This window comes from Heterodontus francisci, chromosome 16, assembly GCF_036365525.1.
Source record: "Heterodontus francisci isolate sHetFra1 chromosome 16, sHetFra1.hap1, whole genome shotgun sequence".
Taxonomy (NCBI): Eukaryota; Metazoa; Chordata; class Chondrichthyes; order Heterodontiformes; family Heterodontidae; genus Heterodontus; species Heterodontus francisci.
This window is the reverse complement of record NC_090386.1, coordinates 49,552,203-49,571,521: the sequence shown is the minus strand read 5'-3', so window position 1 is coordinate 49,571,521 and position 19,319 is coordinate 49,552,203. Positions and strand designations below refer to the sequence as shown.

Here is a 19,319-nt window from a genome sequence, read left to right as displayed (position 1 = left end):
ACTAGTAAATAATTCAGCCAGCATCAAACAAGGACTGAAACCTGAGACCAAAAGCACAGTCACCTCATTTGGTAAGATCATGGAAAGAACTGTTTTATTGAACATCATTGCCCGCTCAACTATCCAGTCACTCCTTTGGCACTATGCCCTCCGCTTTGGCTTCTGTTCTACATGCCAACTCAATCCATGGCCCCAAAAGCATTTTTAAGACTCTTCTCCTTGAGCATGCTTTCAGTGAGCCACACCTTTTCTAGCTTCTTCCAACTGCTTGGTGTCCACTCATTTACTTCCTGCCCCATAAAGCATTCCAAGATAGCTCACTGAACAAGGAATGCAAGACACTGCCAATGTTTAGTCACTTTATGTTATACTCATGTGGTGATATCACAGCAGTCATGGCTATTTCCCCTATCCTTCTCCTCTCCTTGAAGTCAATAAGTGTGTCAAAGCCACAGTTTCGCAGATAACTCACTCAAGTGGCCATTCTTCAAGTGTGAGAATAGATGAGTACTTAATTATACCAAAAGAGAACAGCAAGCTACTTGTCTGTGGTGGCTATCATTGAGCCCAATTTGATTCTGGTTCTCACCCGATGACCACACACCTGCACTTCCCAGGAGTCACTGGGTAATTATTGAGTTGGAACCACAACTGACCTTTCTTCCTGCCTAGTCCCAGGGAGATGAGGTTAAATATAGCACCCAAACTGCCAACAGCCTTGAGACCAGCTAACTCAGCATCAACCTACAATCAGACTTGGGATCCTTACTCTGTATGGCATGGTAGAACATTGAAGCATTCGTAACAAAATAGAAGAATTAATGACACAAATAGAGATATGTGGGTTTGATCTAGTAACCATTACTGTGACATGGACAGTATTTTGGGCTCGATATGGGGACGGGAATGGAGGCAGGCAGGCGCGGAATTTCCCGATGCCAGCTGACATGACAGTTCCCCACCACGGTCCCAAATCCCAATTTTCCTATAGGCAGGATCAGGCGAGGAACGACTACCCACCTGCAAGCTGTGGGTAGTGTGTTAAGTCAACTAAAAAGCTAATTAAAGCCACCGATCAGACGCGGGCCCCCCAGAACGTCAGCAGCACAGCAGATACTGCCCTCCCCGTGACAGACTTTGGGGGGGGGGGGGCGGGGGAAGCGCTCCAGGATCACTTTGAGGCCCCCACACCCACCTGGTCACAACTGCGACCACAGGCCGGCCTGTGGAGGGTTTTCCTCTCCAAAATGGTGGCCCAGCAGCTACGGCCAGTTTTAATTTCAAATATTTTAAAAAGTGCTGAGAGGGTGTCTTCTCACTCCCTTCCCTGCAACAGCAAGCTGCAGCTCCTTCAGTGCTGGAGGACCTCCTACTGGCCCTCCAGCTTCGAGAGTCCACCTACCGTTCTTAATTAGACAGTGGACGCACCCTCTGGCCACTAATTGACTAATGCAGTAAAAAAAATTGCTGTCAGTTACTGCTCCTGACATGGTTTGGGGTCAGGAGCCGCATTCAATGTCAACACTGGGGTCCTGTCCCCAAATGGAAAATCCTGCCTATAATTGCAGGGTGACCAAGGTTGGGACCTAAATATTCCAGGCTACTTGACTTTTAAAAAAGATAGGCAAAATGGAAAAGGAGTCAAGGTATTTCAGATAGTAAAGGATGACATAAAGGCTGTAGGGAGAAAAGGACCTTAACCCAAAAAATCAGGATGCAGAATCAGTATGGGTGGAACTAAGAAATGATAAGGGGCAGAGTAGTTTTTAGGCCCCCCAACAGGAATCATTGTGTTGGGGAGTGTATAAATCAGGAAATTGGAGGAGGATGCAAGGGTAATACAATAATCATGGGGGAATTTAATCTTCATATCGATTGGGCAAACCAAATGGGCAAAAGTAGCTTGAAGGAAGAGTTCATGGAATGCATTTGAGACAGTTTTCTGGAACAATGTGTTGAAGAACCAACTCAGAAACAGGCTATTTTACATCTAATTTTGATGAGACACTTAAGTTGTAATGTTATAGTGAAGAATCCTCTGGGGAAGAGTGATCATATGATAGAATTTCATATTAAGTTTGAAAGTGATGAGGTTAAACCTGAAACTCGGCTGTTAAACTTAAACAAAGCCAATCAAGGTGGTATAAGGGGCGAGTTGGTTGAGGCAGATTGAGATATTAGATTAATAGATATGATTTAGTTCTTTAAATGTTTGCCATTGTCATAATTCTCAATGAATACACAGTCCGTTGCCAAGAAATCTAGAAAAACTGAGGAGAAATTGATAAACAGGGAGAAAATAGAATGAGTAGAGTGGCAAGAAATATAAATACTAATTGTAAGAGCTTTTACAACTATGTAAAAAGGAAGAGATCAGTGAAAGTAAATGTAGGTTCCTTCGAGGCACGGACAGAGGAAATTATAATTGGAAATAGGGAAATGTTAGAGAAGTTAAACAAATATTTTGTGTCGGTCTTCAGAGTAGAAAACAAAGAACATACTGGAAATTGTGGGGAACCAAGAGTCTAATGAGAGTGAGGAAGTCTTGCTGTAATTATATAAGGCTTTGGTGAGACCATACCTGGAGTACTGTGTATAGTTTTGGTCTCCTTACCTAAGGAAAGATATACTTGCGTCAGATGGGATGCAATGAAGGTTCACGAGATTGATTTCTGAATACCAGAGCTGCCCCATGAGGACAGATTCAGTAGAATGGGCCTATATTCTCTGGAGTTAAGTTGTCCAATCAGGAGAAAATGGACAGAATGGGCTTATCTATTCGATTGTCCAACATACGGCCCACAGGCCAGGATCTGGCCCACCAGAGGTTTCTATCCAGCCCGCGGATGTATTTCAGAGATGAGAAATTTTCCACTGACTTCTTGTTTCAGAACGGCTCTTAAAAAGAATTGTTTCACAGGTTACAGGTGCTGACATCGGGAACAGCAGTTTCTGAACTTCAGACAGATTCAGGGTTTTCTGGTGGGTTACGATTTTTTTTTTAAATAAATAGGCTGTTGTGTATCTTTGCTCACGGTTTTACACCAGTTGTTGTGCGAGAAGATCTAGAAACTAGTAAGCTACCCAAAGCAGGCTAAAAAAAGGAAACTGAGGGAAGGGGAGGAATCCACAGGAGGGAAACCAGAGGTGGGAGGAACTTTGATTTCACCAGTAACTAATAAGAACTCGTGAAATTGCACCAATAACTAATAGTAACACTGAGATTCTCCTCATAACCAATAGTAATACATAATTCATTAATAGTCAATATGTAACTGGTAGCAATAAGTACAAAGCCACTATATTCTACCTACAGCACATCGCTATTCATCTTGTAACCACAGCCAGAATCCCCCTGCACTGCACAAAGTACGGTCAGGTTCCCCAGTCAATGCCACTTTTAGCAGGCTCCATCTCGCTCCCTATCATTTTGAACTCCAGTTTGATTTGTGACATTAGCACGCTGAAAGTATCTCTGCGACTTCAGCAGGTGGATCTGAGTTGGTGCTTATTATGTTTTGCTGTTATAACACGGACACACGAATCACGGAGACAAATTCAGTGAATCCAAAAGGTAGATTCCCTCACTGAAGATACTAACTTATAAGTTTTACATTGTTATTTCTGTGGCTACTTGCAGTAAGTGTTTGGAGATCACAAGGATCTGTACATTACGTCCTGTCTGGTGATGGACAGCCGTTTCAGATATATCCCTTAAAGCATTACCACAAGAGTGCTGTCCTAACAGGATGAAACAATTCAGCTGCAACCCCATAAACATGGCTTGTGGGGACCTTTCCTCCTGCAACATAGCTTTGTCCCATCTCCGTCTTTCTCGTTTTGCTCCAATTAACATGAACAATTGTACACTGAGGGAGATTCTCACTGTGCAAAGTGATAGAGTGGGAGCTGCAAATATGTAACCTTAATGTCATGCCCAGTAAAGGCATGTCCTATTCATAACTTTACACAGACTATAATCAGCACAGCATCTTCTGGAACTGAATTTTCCTTTTGTTTTAAATGAACCACAATGGACATTAAAAGTGGACATGGGCTGCAAAGATGGCCACTGAAGGTCAGCTGGTCTGTATTCAAAACTGATTCACTGTCTCGAAAGGACAAAAGGATGCTGCCCAGATTAAGAGGTGTCATCAAAACCCATCCTGAAACCATCAGGAGACATTCCTGAATTGAATAGATTTCTCTTGAAACAAAGGTGATTATCTTAACCCTCCTCAGGATGAATGTCTTAGAACAATAAACCAGGATGGGGCTGATCAACCTAGACCCCCGCCATATTTGGAAAAGGAACCGTGAGAAGTCACATGGAGGGGCAGCCAAGTTGGTCTCCTTTTTAAAAATCTTTAAAATACAAACTGCAGGAAAAAGCAGCAAGCAGACAAGGCAGCACCATCCTGCCTTAAAAGAACTGGAGGCTGTAACATCTTAAGGTCTCAGAGCCCATTCCTTTTCAAGTCCACTAGTACAGAAAACTGACCTCCTGGTAACGAGACTACAAACAACTAACTTCTTGACGTGCGAAAATCCACCTCTGAGCGAATCCTGCACAGACGCCGATATACAACTCCAGCTATTGAATCCATCTAACTACACTTCAGGAGTGAAAATGCCTTCTTCACTAGGCCCGCAACTCGTGCCTTTGCCCCAAGACGAGCCAAATCACATGACTTACGAACTATTCCTTTGCTTGTAATTTGTAAAAATACACTAACGTTGTAACAGCTTTCTTTCTTGTGTATGTGGGCGGGGTGAGTGAGTGACGCAGCGTTAGACTTTTGGGGTGAACGTATGAATAAAAATAATCCGCTTTACTGAAACTCACGAAAAGGGTACTGCTGGTCATTCAAATTAACCATACACTTAGAGGTTAGGAAACACACACAACTTCTTTGTCAAAAACACACTGGTTACAAACAGTAAAGGGAAGTGAACAGAGGTTTGTTTCAGTTCTCTCTCAATTCTGCCCATATCACGAATGCTCAACCACTAGGACTGGCTAATACTGGCTGCCAGAAAGATCTGTTGTTAGCAGTTCCTGTGAGTCCCAATGGTTTTACATTTGGCTGTACAAAACCTGCAATTGGGGAACCTGGTGCCACCACCACCACCACAGTAGAAAAAAGGGTTATTACATTGGGGCCGAAGGGCCTGTTTCAGTGCTATATCTCTAAATTGGCTATAGCTCTTCCAACTCATTAATCCATCCCAAAATGGGAGAGGGGGAAGGGATGCACAGCATATGACTTTCACATTACTACACAGTATGAGTACTGTAGACCATACCATTAATGCTAATTGTACCATTGTAGCATTAATTCAATCAAATCTAGTCTTTATGTTTAAGTGTATATTTACATATTTTAGAGTGGCAAATTACCAGCATGTAAAAATAAATGAATCATTTTCAATTAGAATAAATTGACTGATTACATGAAGGATCTTTGTACAAGCAAATTGCAGAATGTGGTACAATACTGCCTCTCAAAGGAATACCTTGTTATGCAATGATGGCAAACATGCAATACATAATATTGAAATAAACATTTAGACACATGAGCAGCATTTAATGGTGCTGCAAATAATTATACATTGAGTCAGGTAACATGGCAGAAATCTTAACGAAGGAAAGTTAATGAATATGAATGAGGTCTTCATTTTGCTAGATTTTAAATTAAAGGTAAGGACACCAGTCAAACCTCTAGAATGAATGTGCAACAACAGAAGGAACACTGCAGCAAATTCTAACACGACCCACTTGCTCGATGTTTAAATGTCACAAAAATGGCTAAAGACATAATAATTCACCATAAAAAATCACAGCAGTAACTATTATAGATGTTAACAGATACCAGGGAGGGATTTCAAAGCTGTAATCTAACCCAGCAAAATGATGGTTATAACCATCAACCGTCACCTGCTTCATGACACCATTTTTAAAAATTTGTTTCATGGGACATGAGTGCCACTGGCAAGGCCAGCATTTGTCTCCCATCCAGAACTGCCCTTGAGAAGTTGGTGGTGAGCTGCCTTCTTGAACTGATATAGTCCATCTGGTGCAGGTACTCCCACAGTGTTTTTATGGAGTGTCAGGATTTTGATCCAGTGACAGTGAAGGAATGGTGACATAGTTCCAAGTCAGGATGGTATGAGACTTGGAGAGGAACTTGCAGATGGTGGCATTCCCATGCATCTGCTGCCCATGGAAGAAGTCGCGGATCTGGAAGGTGCTATTGAAAGAAGCATGCTGAGTTGCTGCAGTACATCATGTATATGGTACACGCTGCTGCCACTGTGAGTCGATGGTGGAGGGAGTGAATGTTTAAGTAAGGTGATGGATGCGGTGCCATTCAAGCGGGCTGCTTTGCCCTGGATGATGTAGAGCTTCTTGAGTGTTGTTGGAGCTGCACTCATCCAGGAAAGTGGAGAGTATTCCATCAGACTCCTGACTTGTGCCTTGTAAGTGGTGGACAGGTTTTGGGGAGTCAGGAGGTGGGTTACTTGCTGCAGAACTCTCAGCCTCTGACCTGCTCTTGCAGCCACAGTATTTATAGGATCATAGGAAAAAGGAGCAAGAGTAGGCCATTTGGCCCGTCGAGCTTGCTCCGCCATTCAAACAGATCATGACTGATCACCTACCTCTATGACATTTTCCTCCACTATCCCCATATACCTGGATGTCATGAATACCCAGAAGTCTATCGATTTCTGTCTTGAACATGCTCAATGATTGAGCTTCCACAGCCCTCTGGGTAGAGAATTCCACAGATTCACCATCCTCTAAATAAAGAAATTCCTCCTCATCTCAGTCTTAAATGGCCTGCCCCTTATTCTGAGACTGTCTACCCGGTTCTAGACTCACCAGCCAGAGGAAACATCTTATTTACATCTACCCTGTCACTCCCTTTAAGAATTCTGTAAGTTTCAATAGATCACCTCATTCTTTGAAACTCTAGAGAATACAAGCCCATGTTTCTGCAATCTCTCCTCATAAGACAATCCCACCATCCCAGGGATTAGCCTGGTGAACTTCCGTTGCACTCCCTCTATGGCAAGTATATCCTTCCTTAGATAAGGAGACCTAAACTGCACACAATACTCCAGGTGCGGTCGCACCAAGTCTTTATACAATTGCAGCAAGACATCTTTACTCCTGTACTCAAATCCCCTTGCAATGAAAGCCAATGTGCTGGGCTAGATTTTGTTCTCCCCCAGGTGTCAGGTTCCATGGCAGGGTAGGGCCTAATGATGCCTCTGGGAGAGGGAGGCCATGCGCCCTGACACCGGGAGGGCATGGCCCGATATTGCTGGTGGCAGTGAGGCCTTGTGGCGGCCCCCTTGCTGCTCCGTGACGGGACCCCAATTTGGATATTTAAATAAATTAAAATGAATTAATCAATTAAAATCACGTCATCGCCTGATGTCCCGCTACAATCTTTGGCCCTGTGACCAGCACTCCCGCACCTTCGGATCCCCGTCCGAGGAAACGAGGTGCCACAGTGGTGGCATCTTTAAATATTTACATTTCCCAGTAGGGCTGACAGCCCTTCAAAAATGGCGTCAGCGACTGCACGCAGGCAGCTGACCCCATTGCCAGGGATGGACAGCCCACCCCCTCCACGTGATCCGGCCAACCCCGGCTATTTAAATGAGCCGTCGCACGGAAGATTGCGGCAGCGCCACAACATGCGGCCAGGCTGCAGTTTTTAATCACCTGCTGCCAAACTCAGCAGCGGGCACATAAAACTCAGCCCATTATTTGCCTTCCTAATTGGTGATCCCATAACCAACGGATCAGATATAAGCCCTGCAGTCCTGCCACATCCTATCAGGAATGGTGGAGGACAATTAAACTAACTGGAGGAGATGGCTCCACAAATATCCCCATTCTCAATGATGGGGGAGCCCAGCACATCAGTGCAAAAGATAAGGCTGAAACATTTGCAACAGTCTGCAGCCAGAAGATCCATCTCGGCTTCCTGCTGAAGTCCCCAGCATCACAGATGTCAGTCTTCAGCCAATTCGATTCACTCCGCCTGATATCAAGAAACAACTGCAAAGGCTATGGGCCCTGACAACATTCCGGCAATAGTACTGAAGACCTGTGCTCCAGAACTTGCCGCACCCTTAGCCAAGCTCTTCCAGTACAGCTACAACACTGTCTACTCTCAATCATCAGTAATATGATTGAAGGTGTCATCAACAGTGCTATCAAGCGACACTCGCTTAGCAATAACCTGCTCATTGACGCTCAGTTTGGGTTCCGTCAGGGCCACTCAGCTCCTGACCTCATTACAGCCTTGGTTCAAACATGGACAAAAGAGTTGAACTCAAGAGGTGAGGTGACAGTGACTGCCCTTGACATCAAGGCAGCATTTGACCGAGTATGACATCAAGAAGCCCTAGCAAAACTGGAGTCAATGGGAATCAGGGGGAAAACTCGCCGCTGATTGGAGTCATACCTAGCACAAAGGAAGATGGTTGTGGTTCACAGAATCACACAGTGCAGAAGAGGCCCTTCGGCCCATCGAGTCTGCACCGATGCATTAAAGACACCTGACCTGTCTACCTAATCCCATTTGCCAGCACTTGGCCCATAGCCTTGAATGTTATGACGTGCCAAGTGCTCATCCAGGAACCTTTTAAAGGATGTGAGGCAACCCGCCTCTACCACCCTCCCAGGCAGGGCATTCCAGATCGTCACCACCCTCTGGGTAAAAAGGTTCTTCCGCAAATCCCCCTTAAACCTCCCGCCCCTCACCTTAAACTTGTGACCCCTCGTAACTGACCCTTCAACTAAGGGGAACAGCTGCTCCCTATCCATCCTGTCCATGCCCCTCATAATCTTGTACACCTCGATCAGGTCACCCCTCAGTCTTCTCTGCTCCAGTGAAAACAACCCAAGCCTATCCAACCTCTCTTCATAGCTTAAATGTTCCATCCCAGGCAACATCCTGGTGAATCGCCTCTGCATCCCCTCCAATGCAATCACATCCTTCCTATAATGTGGCTACCAGAATTGCACACAGTACTCCAGCTGTGGCCTTACCAAAGTTCTGTACAACTCCAACATGACCTCCCTGCTTTTGTAATCTGTGCCTCGATTGATAAAGGCAAGTGTCCCAAATGCCTTTTTCACCACCCTATTAACCTGCCCTTCTGCCTTCAGAGATCTACGGACAAACACGCCAAGGTCCCTTTGTTCCTCGGAACTTCCCAGTGTCAGGCCATTCATTGAATACTTCCGTGTCACATTACTCCTTCCAAAGTGTATCACCTCACACTTTTCAGCGTTAAATTCCATCTGCCACTTTTCTGCCCATTTGACCATCCCGTCTATATCTTCCTGTAACCTAAGACACTCAACCTCACTGTTAACCACTCGGCCAATCTTTGTTTCATCCACGAACTTACTGATCCTACCCCCCACATAGTCATCTATGTCATTTATATAAATGACAAACAATAGGAGACCCACCACAGATCCCTGTGGTACGCCACTGGACACTGGCTTCCAGTCACTAAAACAGCCGTCTGTCATCACTCTCTGTCTCCTACAGCTAAGCCAATTTTGAATCCACCTTATCAAGTTACCTTGTATCCCATGTGCATTTGCTTTCTTGATAAGTCTCCCATGTGGGACCTTGTCACAGGCTTTGCCGAAATCCATGTAAACTACATCAACTGCACTACCCTCATCGACACACCTGGTCACATGCTCAAAAAATTCAATCAAATTTGTTAGGCATGACCTCCCTCTGACAAAGCTATGCTGACTATTCCTAATCAAATTTTGCCTCTCCAAGTGGAGATAGATTCTCTCCTTCAGAATTTTCTCCAATAGTTTCCCTACCACGGACGTGAGACTCACTGGTCTGTAGTTCCCTGGCTTATCTCTACAACCTTTCTTAAATAGTGGGACCACATTAGCTGTTCTCCAGTCCTCTGGCATCTCCCCCGTGGCCAAAGAGGAATTAAAAATTAGGGTCAGAGATTGTTGGAGGTCAATCATCTGAGCTCAATCATCTGAGCTCCAAGACTTCACTGCAGGAGTTCCTCAGGGTACTGTCCTAGACCCAACCATCTTCAGCTGCTTCATCAATGTCCTTCCTTCAATCATAAGGTCAAAAATGGGGATGTTCACTGATGATTGCACAATGTTCAGAACTATTCGTGACTCCTCAGATACTGAAGCAGTCCACGTAGAAATGCAGCAAGACCTGGACTATATCCAGGCTTGGGCTGATAAGTAGCAAGTAACATATGCGCCACTCAAGTGCCAGGCAATGACCATCTCCAACAAGAGAGAATCTAACCATCTCCCTTTGACAGACAATGACATTAGGATTGCAGAATCCCCCACAAGCATCCTGGGGGTAACCATTGACCAGAAACTGAACTGGACCAGCCAAATAAATACCGTGGCTACAAGAGCAGGTCAGAGGCTAGGAATCCTGTGGCGAGTAACTCACCTCCTGACTCCCCAAAGCCTGTCTACCATCTACAAGACACAAATCAGGAGTGTGATGGAATACTCTCCACTTGCCTGGATGGGTGCAGCTCCAACAGTCAAGAAGCTCAACACCATCTAAGACAAAGCAGTCCACTTGATTGGCACCCCATCCACAAACATTCACTCCCTCCACCACCGATGCACAGTGGCAGCAATGTGTACCATCTACATGATGCTCTGCAGCAACGCACCAAGGCTCCTTAGACAGCACCTTCCAAACCCACGACCTCTACGACCCAGAAGGACAAGGGCAGCAAATGCATGGAACCACCATCACCTGTAAGTTCCCCTCCAAGTCACACACCATCCTGATTTGGAACTATATCACTGTTGCTTCACTGTCACTGGGTCAAAATCCTGGAACTCCCTTCCTAACAGCACTGTGGGTGTACCTACCCCACATGGACTGCAGCAGTTCAAGAAGGCAGCTCACCACCACCTTCTTGAGGGTAATTAGGGATGGGCAATAAATGCTGGCCCAGCCAATGATGCCCACATCCCATGAATGAATATAAAAAAAAATTGCCTGCTGCATCTGCATACTAGCTTTTAGTGACTCATGAACAAGGACACCCAGGTCCCTTGGACATCAACACTTCCCAACCTCTCACCATTTAAGAAATACTCTATCTTTCTGCTTTTTCTACCAAAGTGGATCACTTCACACTTATTCACATTATATTCCATCTGCCCTGCTCTTGACCATTCACTTAGCCTGTCCAAATCCCATTGAAGCCTCCTTGCATCCTCCTCACAACTTACATTCCCACCTAGCTTTGTGTCATCTGCAAATTTGGAAATATTACAATTGGTCCCCACATCCAAATCATTTATATAGATTGTGAACGGCTGTGGCCCAAGCACTGATCCCTGCTGTACCCCACTAGTAACAGCCTACTATCCTGAGAATGGTCTATTTAATCCTACTCCCTGCCTTCTGTCTGTTAACCAATTCTCAATGCAATGCAGCATAATACCTCCAATTTTATGTGGGCTAATTTTGCTTACTAATTTCCTGTGTGGGACCTTATCAAAAGCCTTCTGAAAATCCAAATACACCATATTCACTGGTTGTCCTTTATGTATGCTACAAGTAACATCCTCAAAAAACTCGAACAGGTTTGTCATAATTTCCCTTTTACAAATCCATGTTGATTCTGCCCAATCATCTTATTTTCCAAGTGTCCAGTTATCTCATCCTTTGTAACAGAGATTCTAACATTTTCCCTACTACTGATGTCAAACTAAAAGGTTCTGAGTTTTCTCTCTCGCTCCCTTCTTAAATAGTGAGGTTATGTTTGCTGCTTTCCAGTCTGCAGGAACCCTCTCATAATCTATAGAATTTTGAAAGATAACAACCAATGCATCTACCATCTCTATAGCCACCTCCTTCAATACATCTGGTCAGGGGATTTATCAACTTTCAATCCAATTAATTTTGAGCACTACCTCTTTATTGATACTAATTTCTTTCAGTTCCTCATTTTCACAAGTCACTTGGTTCCCTCATATTCCTAGAAGTTTTTCTTTTGTCTTCTTCAGTGAAGACGGACACAAAGTAATTATTTAGTCTCTCTGCCATTTCCTCATTCTCCACCTCAAACTCTCCTGTCTCAGTCTGCAATGGATGCACATTTGTCCTTGCTAATCGTTTCCTTTACACATTCCTAAAGAAGCTTTTACAGTCCACCTGCATGTTTCTAGCTAGCATGTATTCATAATCCCTTTTCCTTTTCTTTGAGTTTCTTGATCCTCCTTTGTTGGACTCTAAATTGCTCCCAATACTTGGGCTTACCACTTTTTCTGGTGACCTTATAAGCCACTTCCTTTGACCTAATGCAATCTTTAACTTCTTTTGTTAGCCACGATTGATGCACCTTTCCTGCTGGGTTTTTGTGTCTTGGAGGAATGTATATTTGTTGTAAACCATGTCATACTTCTTTAAATACTATTCATTGCCTGTCGACCATCAAATCTTTTAATGTATTTCCCCAATCCACCATAGACAACTTGCCCCTCGTACCTTCATAGTTTCCTTTGTTCAGATTTAAGACCCTAGCTTCAGAATGAACTTTATCTCTTTCAAACTTAATGTAAAATTCTATCATATTGCGGTCACTATTTCCAAATGGCTCCTTTACAGCAAGGTTATTAATTAGCCCTTTCTCATCACATAATACTAAATCTAAAATAGCCCAACCCCTAGTTGGTTCTTCAACATACTGCTCCAGAAACCCATCTAGTACACACTCCAGGAATTCATCCTCCACAGCATTAGTGCTAATTAGGTTTACCCAATCTATACATAAATTGAAGTCGCCCATTATTACTGTATTGCTCATGCTACCTGCAGCTCTAATTTCTTGATTTATACAGTGCCCAACATTACCATTACAGTATAGTGACCTATAAACAACTCCTACCAATGTTTGTTACCGCTTGCTGTTTCTTAACTCCACCCAAACTGATTCTACATCATGCTCTTTCGATCTAAGATCCTCTCTCACTAATGTCCTGATCTCATCCCTTATTAACAGCACTTCCCCACATCCTTTTCCCCTTCACCTATCTCTCCTAAATGACGACTATCTCTGAATATTCAGTTCTCAGTCCTGGTCACCCTATAACCACATCTCCATAATGGCAATTAAATCATACCCATTTACCTCCAATTGTGCCTTCATGTGGCTGCTCTAATTCAGTTTCTGGTCAATGGTAAGCCCCAGGATGTTGATAGTGGGGGATTCAGCAACAGTAATACCATTAAATGTCAAGGGGAGATGGTTCAATTCTCTCTTGTTGGAGATCGTCAATGCCTGACACTTGTGTGGCACGAATGTTAATTGCCATTTAGCAACCTAAGCCTTAATGTAGTCCAGGTCTTGCTGCATAGGGACACTGACTGCTTCAGTATCTGACGAATTGTGAATGGCATTGAACATCATACAATCATCAGCGAACATCCCCACTTCTGACCTTATGATGGAGGGAAAGTCAGTGATGAAGCAGCTGAAGATGGTTGGGCCTAGGATACTACCCTGAGGATCTCCTGCAGCAATGCCCTGGGGCTGAGATGATTGGCGTTCAACAACCACAACCATCTTCCTTTGTGTTCGGCATGACTCCAACAGTGCAGAGTTTTCCCTCTGATTCCCATTGACTTTAATTTGGCTCAGGTTCCTTGATGCTACACTCAGTAAAACGCTGCCTTGAAGTCAAAGGCAATCGCTCTCCCTTCACCTCGAGTTCAGCTCTTTTGTCCATGTTTGGACCAAGGGTGTAATGAGGTCAGGAGCCGAATGGCCCTGGCGGAACCCAAACTGGGCACAAGTGCGCAAACTGTTGCTGTTTAAGTGGCATTTGAAAGCACTGTCGATGACATCTTCCATCACTTTGCTGATGATCGAGAGCAGACTGATGGGGCGGTAATTGCCGGATTGGATTTGTCCTGCTTTTTGTCCAACTTGCTGGATTAGATTTCTGTTTTACAAATAGTCTCAAATATCTATTATTTAATAAAAATACATAGTGTGTTATTTCCCATCAACATATACTGTGTAATGACACCAAATAGATAGAAATGCACAGTTTAATGTATATTAACAGTGCAATTTCTAAGTGAATAACCTTCTGTAATAATTGTCATTGTCATAATCATTACCTTTCATTTTGGATCGTGTTAATCAATTGCATGGATTGTTATGGCCACTGATGCCAAACATGGCGCATTCATTATAGCAAAGAAATGGCAGAAAATGGGATAATATTGCTCCTCAATTCCCAGTGTATTTTTTTTATATAAAAAAGGGAGTAATTAAAAGGCTTTTCTTGGACTTCCAAGACCTAATGACAGTTGTAAAGGATTGAAGCTTTGTTTTCACCTAGATGATGGCACCTCTGCCTTTCAATGAGACTACTTCTCAGTAACAGAGACATCATTTTCTAAGTACATACTAGGAAAGATTTTAACTCACTCAAAACCTATCCAGAGTTAAAATCGAGCCCACTATGTGTGTTGGTCACATCATCAGATAATACATTCTATTTGTGATCTTGGCATTAATATAAGTTACATTGTCTGATATTTTCTAATAATTTGGTGAAATCCAACTATTGTGACTATTCAAATTAAATTCCACCCAGAACTGTAGTACTTTAAGCTTACTTTAGGTTGACAGTGAGGGTTGATGAGGGTAATGCAGTTGATGCGCTGTACATGGACTTCCAAAAGCAGTTTGGATGGTGCCAAATAATGGGCTTCAATTTTGCTGACAAGATTATGGAATAAGACAGACAGTGGCAGCATGGATACAAAGTTGACTGAGTGATAGGAAACCAAGAGTAGTGGTGAACAGTTGTTTTTCAGGCCAGACAAAGGTATACAGTGGGGCTCCCCAGGGATCAGTACTAGAACTACGGTTTTTCTTGATATATATTAATGACCTAGACTTAGGTGTACAGGGCACAATTTCAAAACTTTCAGGTGACACAAAACTTCAAAAAGATAGACAGGCTGATGGAATTCATTGCAGAGAAGTGTGAAGTGATACATTTTGGTTGGAAGAACAAAGAGAGGCAATATAAAATAAAGGGTGCAATTCTAAAGTGGGTGCAGGAAGAGAGAGAACTGGGAGTATATGTGCACAAATCATTGAAAGTGGCAGGGCAGGCTGAGAAAGTGGTTAAAAACGATCCTGCGCTTTAGAAATAGGGGCTTGGAATACAAAAGCAAGGAAGTTATGATAAATTTATATAAAAACACTAGTTCAGCCTCAACTGGAGTAATGTGTCCAATTCTGGGCACCACACTTTAGGGAAGATGTGAAGGCTTTGTAGAAGGTGCAGAAAAGGTTTACAAGAATGATTCCAGGAAGAGGAGACTTCAGTTGTGAGGATAGATTGGAGAAGCTGGGGTTGTTCTCCTTGGAGAAGGCTGACAGAAAATTTGATAGGGGTGTTCAAAGTCATGAAGGGTCTAGACAGAGTAGATAGGGGAAATTATTACTTTTGGTGGAAGGGTCGAGAAGCAGTGGACACCGATTTAAGGCGAGTGGCAAAAGAAGCAACGGCCACACAGGGATAATGTTTTTTACGCAAGTGGTTAGGAACTGGAATGCACTGCCCGGAAGTGTGGTGGAGGGAGATTTCAAAGCACCTGAAGAGAGAAAGGGCAAGAGAGTGGGTCTAGCAGAGATACTCTTGAAGACAGCTGACACAGACATGACGTGCTGAATGGCCTCCTTCATCCTGTAACTATTCTGTTATTCTAAGTTTATATCTTGGCTCCAGATCACTTCTCTTTCTAATGCTACTGATACAGTGACCACACACCAATTTTCTGCAGAGATAGCTATCAGCAACAACCCTCAGTGAGAAAATGAACAGAAGGCTCTTGATGACTGGTACCCTCACTCAGAGTGCACAACATTGGTGAGGGAAATTGAAATATTTACATTGGTGGAGTGAGGTGATTTTCAAAGAAAGTTACGTTCAGAGGGCAGAGTACAGACAGCTTTATATTGCATTTGTTCTGAAAGTGCTTAAAAAACTTGGCATCACTCCTATTCCCATCAAACTCCTTTTGTTGGTTTCTTAATGGTTGACTAGGCAAGTATAATGCCCAATGAGTTACTGTGCCAATCCTGCCTTCATCAACATTTATCTTTGTGGAATTCCATCAGGGGCAACTGATCAGGAATGGGAGTCCTGGCTGAATTTTCAATCTCACTAACCCAGGAGTGCTGAGGCCAGTTACAGTTCCTCTATTGCTGCATTAGCTGAGATCAGCTAACTCAGCTGAGACCAGGTATTAATCCTTCTTAGCTATATACTTCAGTAATGCATAATGTGACACATTTAATCATTAAGTTATCGCAGGACCTTCTTTACATTTTCACCGACATCACATCACTATTTTGATCATCATTTCCTCCCTATCAGGGTAACAAAATGAAATATAATATAGAGAATAACAAATTTCTTTAACTGAGTTCACAGTCGTAATGTAGTCTCAGGGTGATGCTTTGCTCTTGTGGTTTAGGACCTCAAACTACTTAAATAAATTATTACTTTAAAACTCACAGCTAGACATCCATTGTTCTTTATCAGTTGTTTAACAGGAACTTGCACAATTGATTTAGAGTGCATATCACGTATCTCTTTCCTGTCAGCTCATTACAAAGAATCAAAGCCACATCAAAATACTTAGATTTTGAGTGCAACCTACATCATTGCGGCTTAAGCATGAAGCTGTGCTGGTCTTCTTGCCCATCACTGGAACTGTACTTCCCTGTCACTCTGTAGAGCAGTAACTTAAAGCTACAAATATTAACTACTTTATATTATACACATCAGAAAATAAAAACACCAACTTAAACAATAAAGTCAGAATTCATATTACACAGTAATTCCAAGACAACGATATTTTAGATGTGATTTCAGCTATTTTGAGGAAAATCTTGGATTTCAAAATTTATTTTTCCTTTCCGAAGTTAATTTCAGCCCCCGAATATACTAGGTCAGGTGACTAAGCAATTTATTGGGTTAATTGGGCAGCACAGTGGCGCAGTGGTTAGCACCGCAGCCTCACAGCTCCAGCGACCCGGGTTCAATTCTGGGTAATGCCTGTGCGGAGGTTGCAAGTTCTCCCTGTGACTGCGTGAGTTTTCTGCGGGTGCTCCAGTTTCCTCCCACAGCCAAAGACTTGCAGGTTGATAGATAAATTGGCCATTATAAATTGCCCTTCGGGGAATTGAGGGAAGGTGGGGATGCGGTAGGAATATGGGATTAATGTAGGATTAGTATAAATGGGTGGTTGATGGTCGACACAGACTCGTTGGGCCGAAGGGCCTATTTCAGTGCTGTATCTCTAAATACATAAATAAAATAAAGATGCTGTATTAACCTTGCATCCTTATTTAAATTTACACAGAAAGCTGACCTTTAAAGCTTAACTAATTTCCTTCGATTCACACAGCTATGTAATTAAGTTCAGCCTATAGCCATGACAGTACTTCAGATAAGCACTCTAACAGTTTTAGTAACAATCACCATGCTACCACTTTTCTAGCAGTAACTCAAATAAATGCACCAAAAGGTCCTCCAGTATCTCCCGTACCTGCGATGGTCTGGGTCTGTGCCGTTATCATACTTGTAGCAGTCTGAGTTTGGGTAGCCGGTGTCACTGCCTCTGCCACAAATTGAACAGAACTGGTGCCTGCAGTTGCCCCAAGGTGGCAGCCATTTTGCTTGTGGGCTACAAAAGTATCTAGCGTGTTGTACTGTTGTTTGCAGATGCCGCAGATGTGAATATCTGCACTTACTTCTACCAACACCGTGGCCCCTGGAGAAACTACACAAAAGAAGAAATTAGAGCACAGCATAACACAGAAGAATTTTTGTCTCCCTCTTTTATAAAGCTGCTCTCCTCTGCACACTAAAACCTGGAATACAGCAGTCTTGAAGACTGGAAAGCATCTGTACAGAATATTTTGTCAGAAAATTAATTAGTACAGTACCCAATAGGGTATATAGTATACTTACGAAATGAACAGGCTTGACAACCCTCCCCCTTTTCCTTTAAGGGATCAACACTTCTTGTGATATGGGGCTGAATTTTACGGCAACTCGACGCTGCGGGTCGTGGCGCGGGGGCCGGTAAAACGATGTGGAGGATGGCCCGCCTCAACCCGCAACGAGAAGGGCCCGCCGCATATTACCGGCAGCAGCTGGACCTTGGTGTGGTTCCCCCGCCACTAGGTGGCGGGCCCTTCATCTCCATATTAAAATAAGATTTAATGAAATGCAAATTAATCTACCTTCAGGTGGCGGCCGTCCCACTCCAATATTACAGCTGCCATTTGCGCTCCGCATGCCTTCGGAACTCCGTACAGAGTGCCGGGCGAGAACCTGGCGGGAGGGGTGGAGGACTGGGGAGAACACATTTTATTGGATGTGGGGATGGTGGGAAGCGGTTAGAGGCCAAATCCTCAAAGGTTCGGGGGGGAAAGTTTAGGAAAAGAACAAATAATTTTTTGAGAATTAATGCCACTTAAGCGACCATTGTGGGGGTTGGGGAAGGGCCTCAACATCTTTATTCATTGCCAATAAAACTTCCCAATGACTGTACCTTTGAAAATTAAAATTACTTTGTAAGGGCTTAAAGCCCTTTAAAAATGGCACTGGCGCCAGGAATGCGCCACTCCGCCCCCTCTATTTAAATAAGCCCCCGCGCGTAATATCACGGGGGCTCAGGGACAGCGCATCCGCGCGGCATGCACAATACTTTTAAGAGTGTGCCGCTGCAAACTGCAGCGCACTCATAAAATTCAGTCCATAGTTCCATAGAGACTGTTGGCAGCCTACTCCATCACTCAATGCAATACAGCCAAGCCCAATCCTGTTCTCAATCAACAGCTATACACACATACTTCCTAATGGTTTAATAGACACAAGAACTCATGGTGATTTCTACCATCCTTAACCTACGGATGCTGAGGATTCTGCGATTAACTTTCTTTTGGGCCTCCTTATCTCGAGAGACAATGGATACGCGCCTGGAGGTGGTCAGTGGTTTGTGAAGCAGCGCCTGGAGTGGCTATAAAGGCCAATTCTGGAGTGACAGGCTCTTCCACAGGTGCTGCAGAGAAATTTGTTTGTTGGGGCTGTTGCACAGTTGGCTCTCCCCTTGCGCCTCTGTCTTTTTTCCTGCCAACTACTAAGTCTCTTCGACTCGCCACAATTTAGCCCTGTCTTTATGGCTGCCCGCCAGCTCTGGCGAATGCTG

The 19,319-nt window shown here is 43.6% G+C and overlaps 1 protein-coding gene across 2 annotated transcripts in view; it reads right to left on the bottom strand.

Moving 5' to 3' along the window:
- Window positions 1-19,319, bottom strand: part of zfp64 (zinc finger protein 64 homolog (mouse)) — a 109,556-nt gene that overhangs the window by 43,121 nt on the left and 47,116 nt on the right. The window contains exon 2 of one of the 2 annotated variants that reach the window (XM_068048160.1): window positions 17,652-17,885. The exons of the other annotated variant lie outside the window; for it this stretch is intronic. Coding sequence (XP_067904261.1) covers window positions 17,652-17,885 — 234 coding nt within the window. The remainder of the gene's footprint in view (window positions 1-17,651; window positions 17,886-19,319) is intronic. 2 annotated transcript variants of the gene reach the window in all.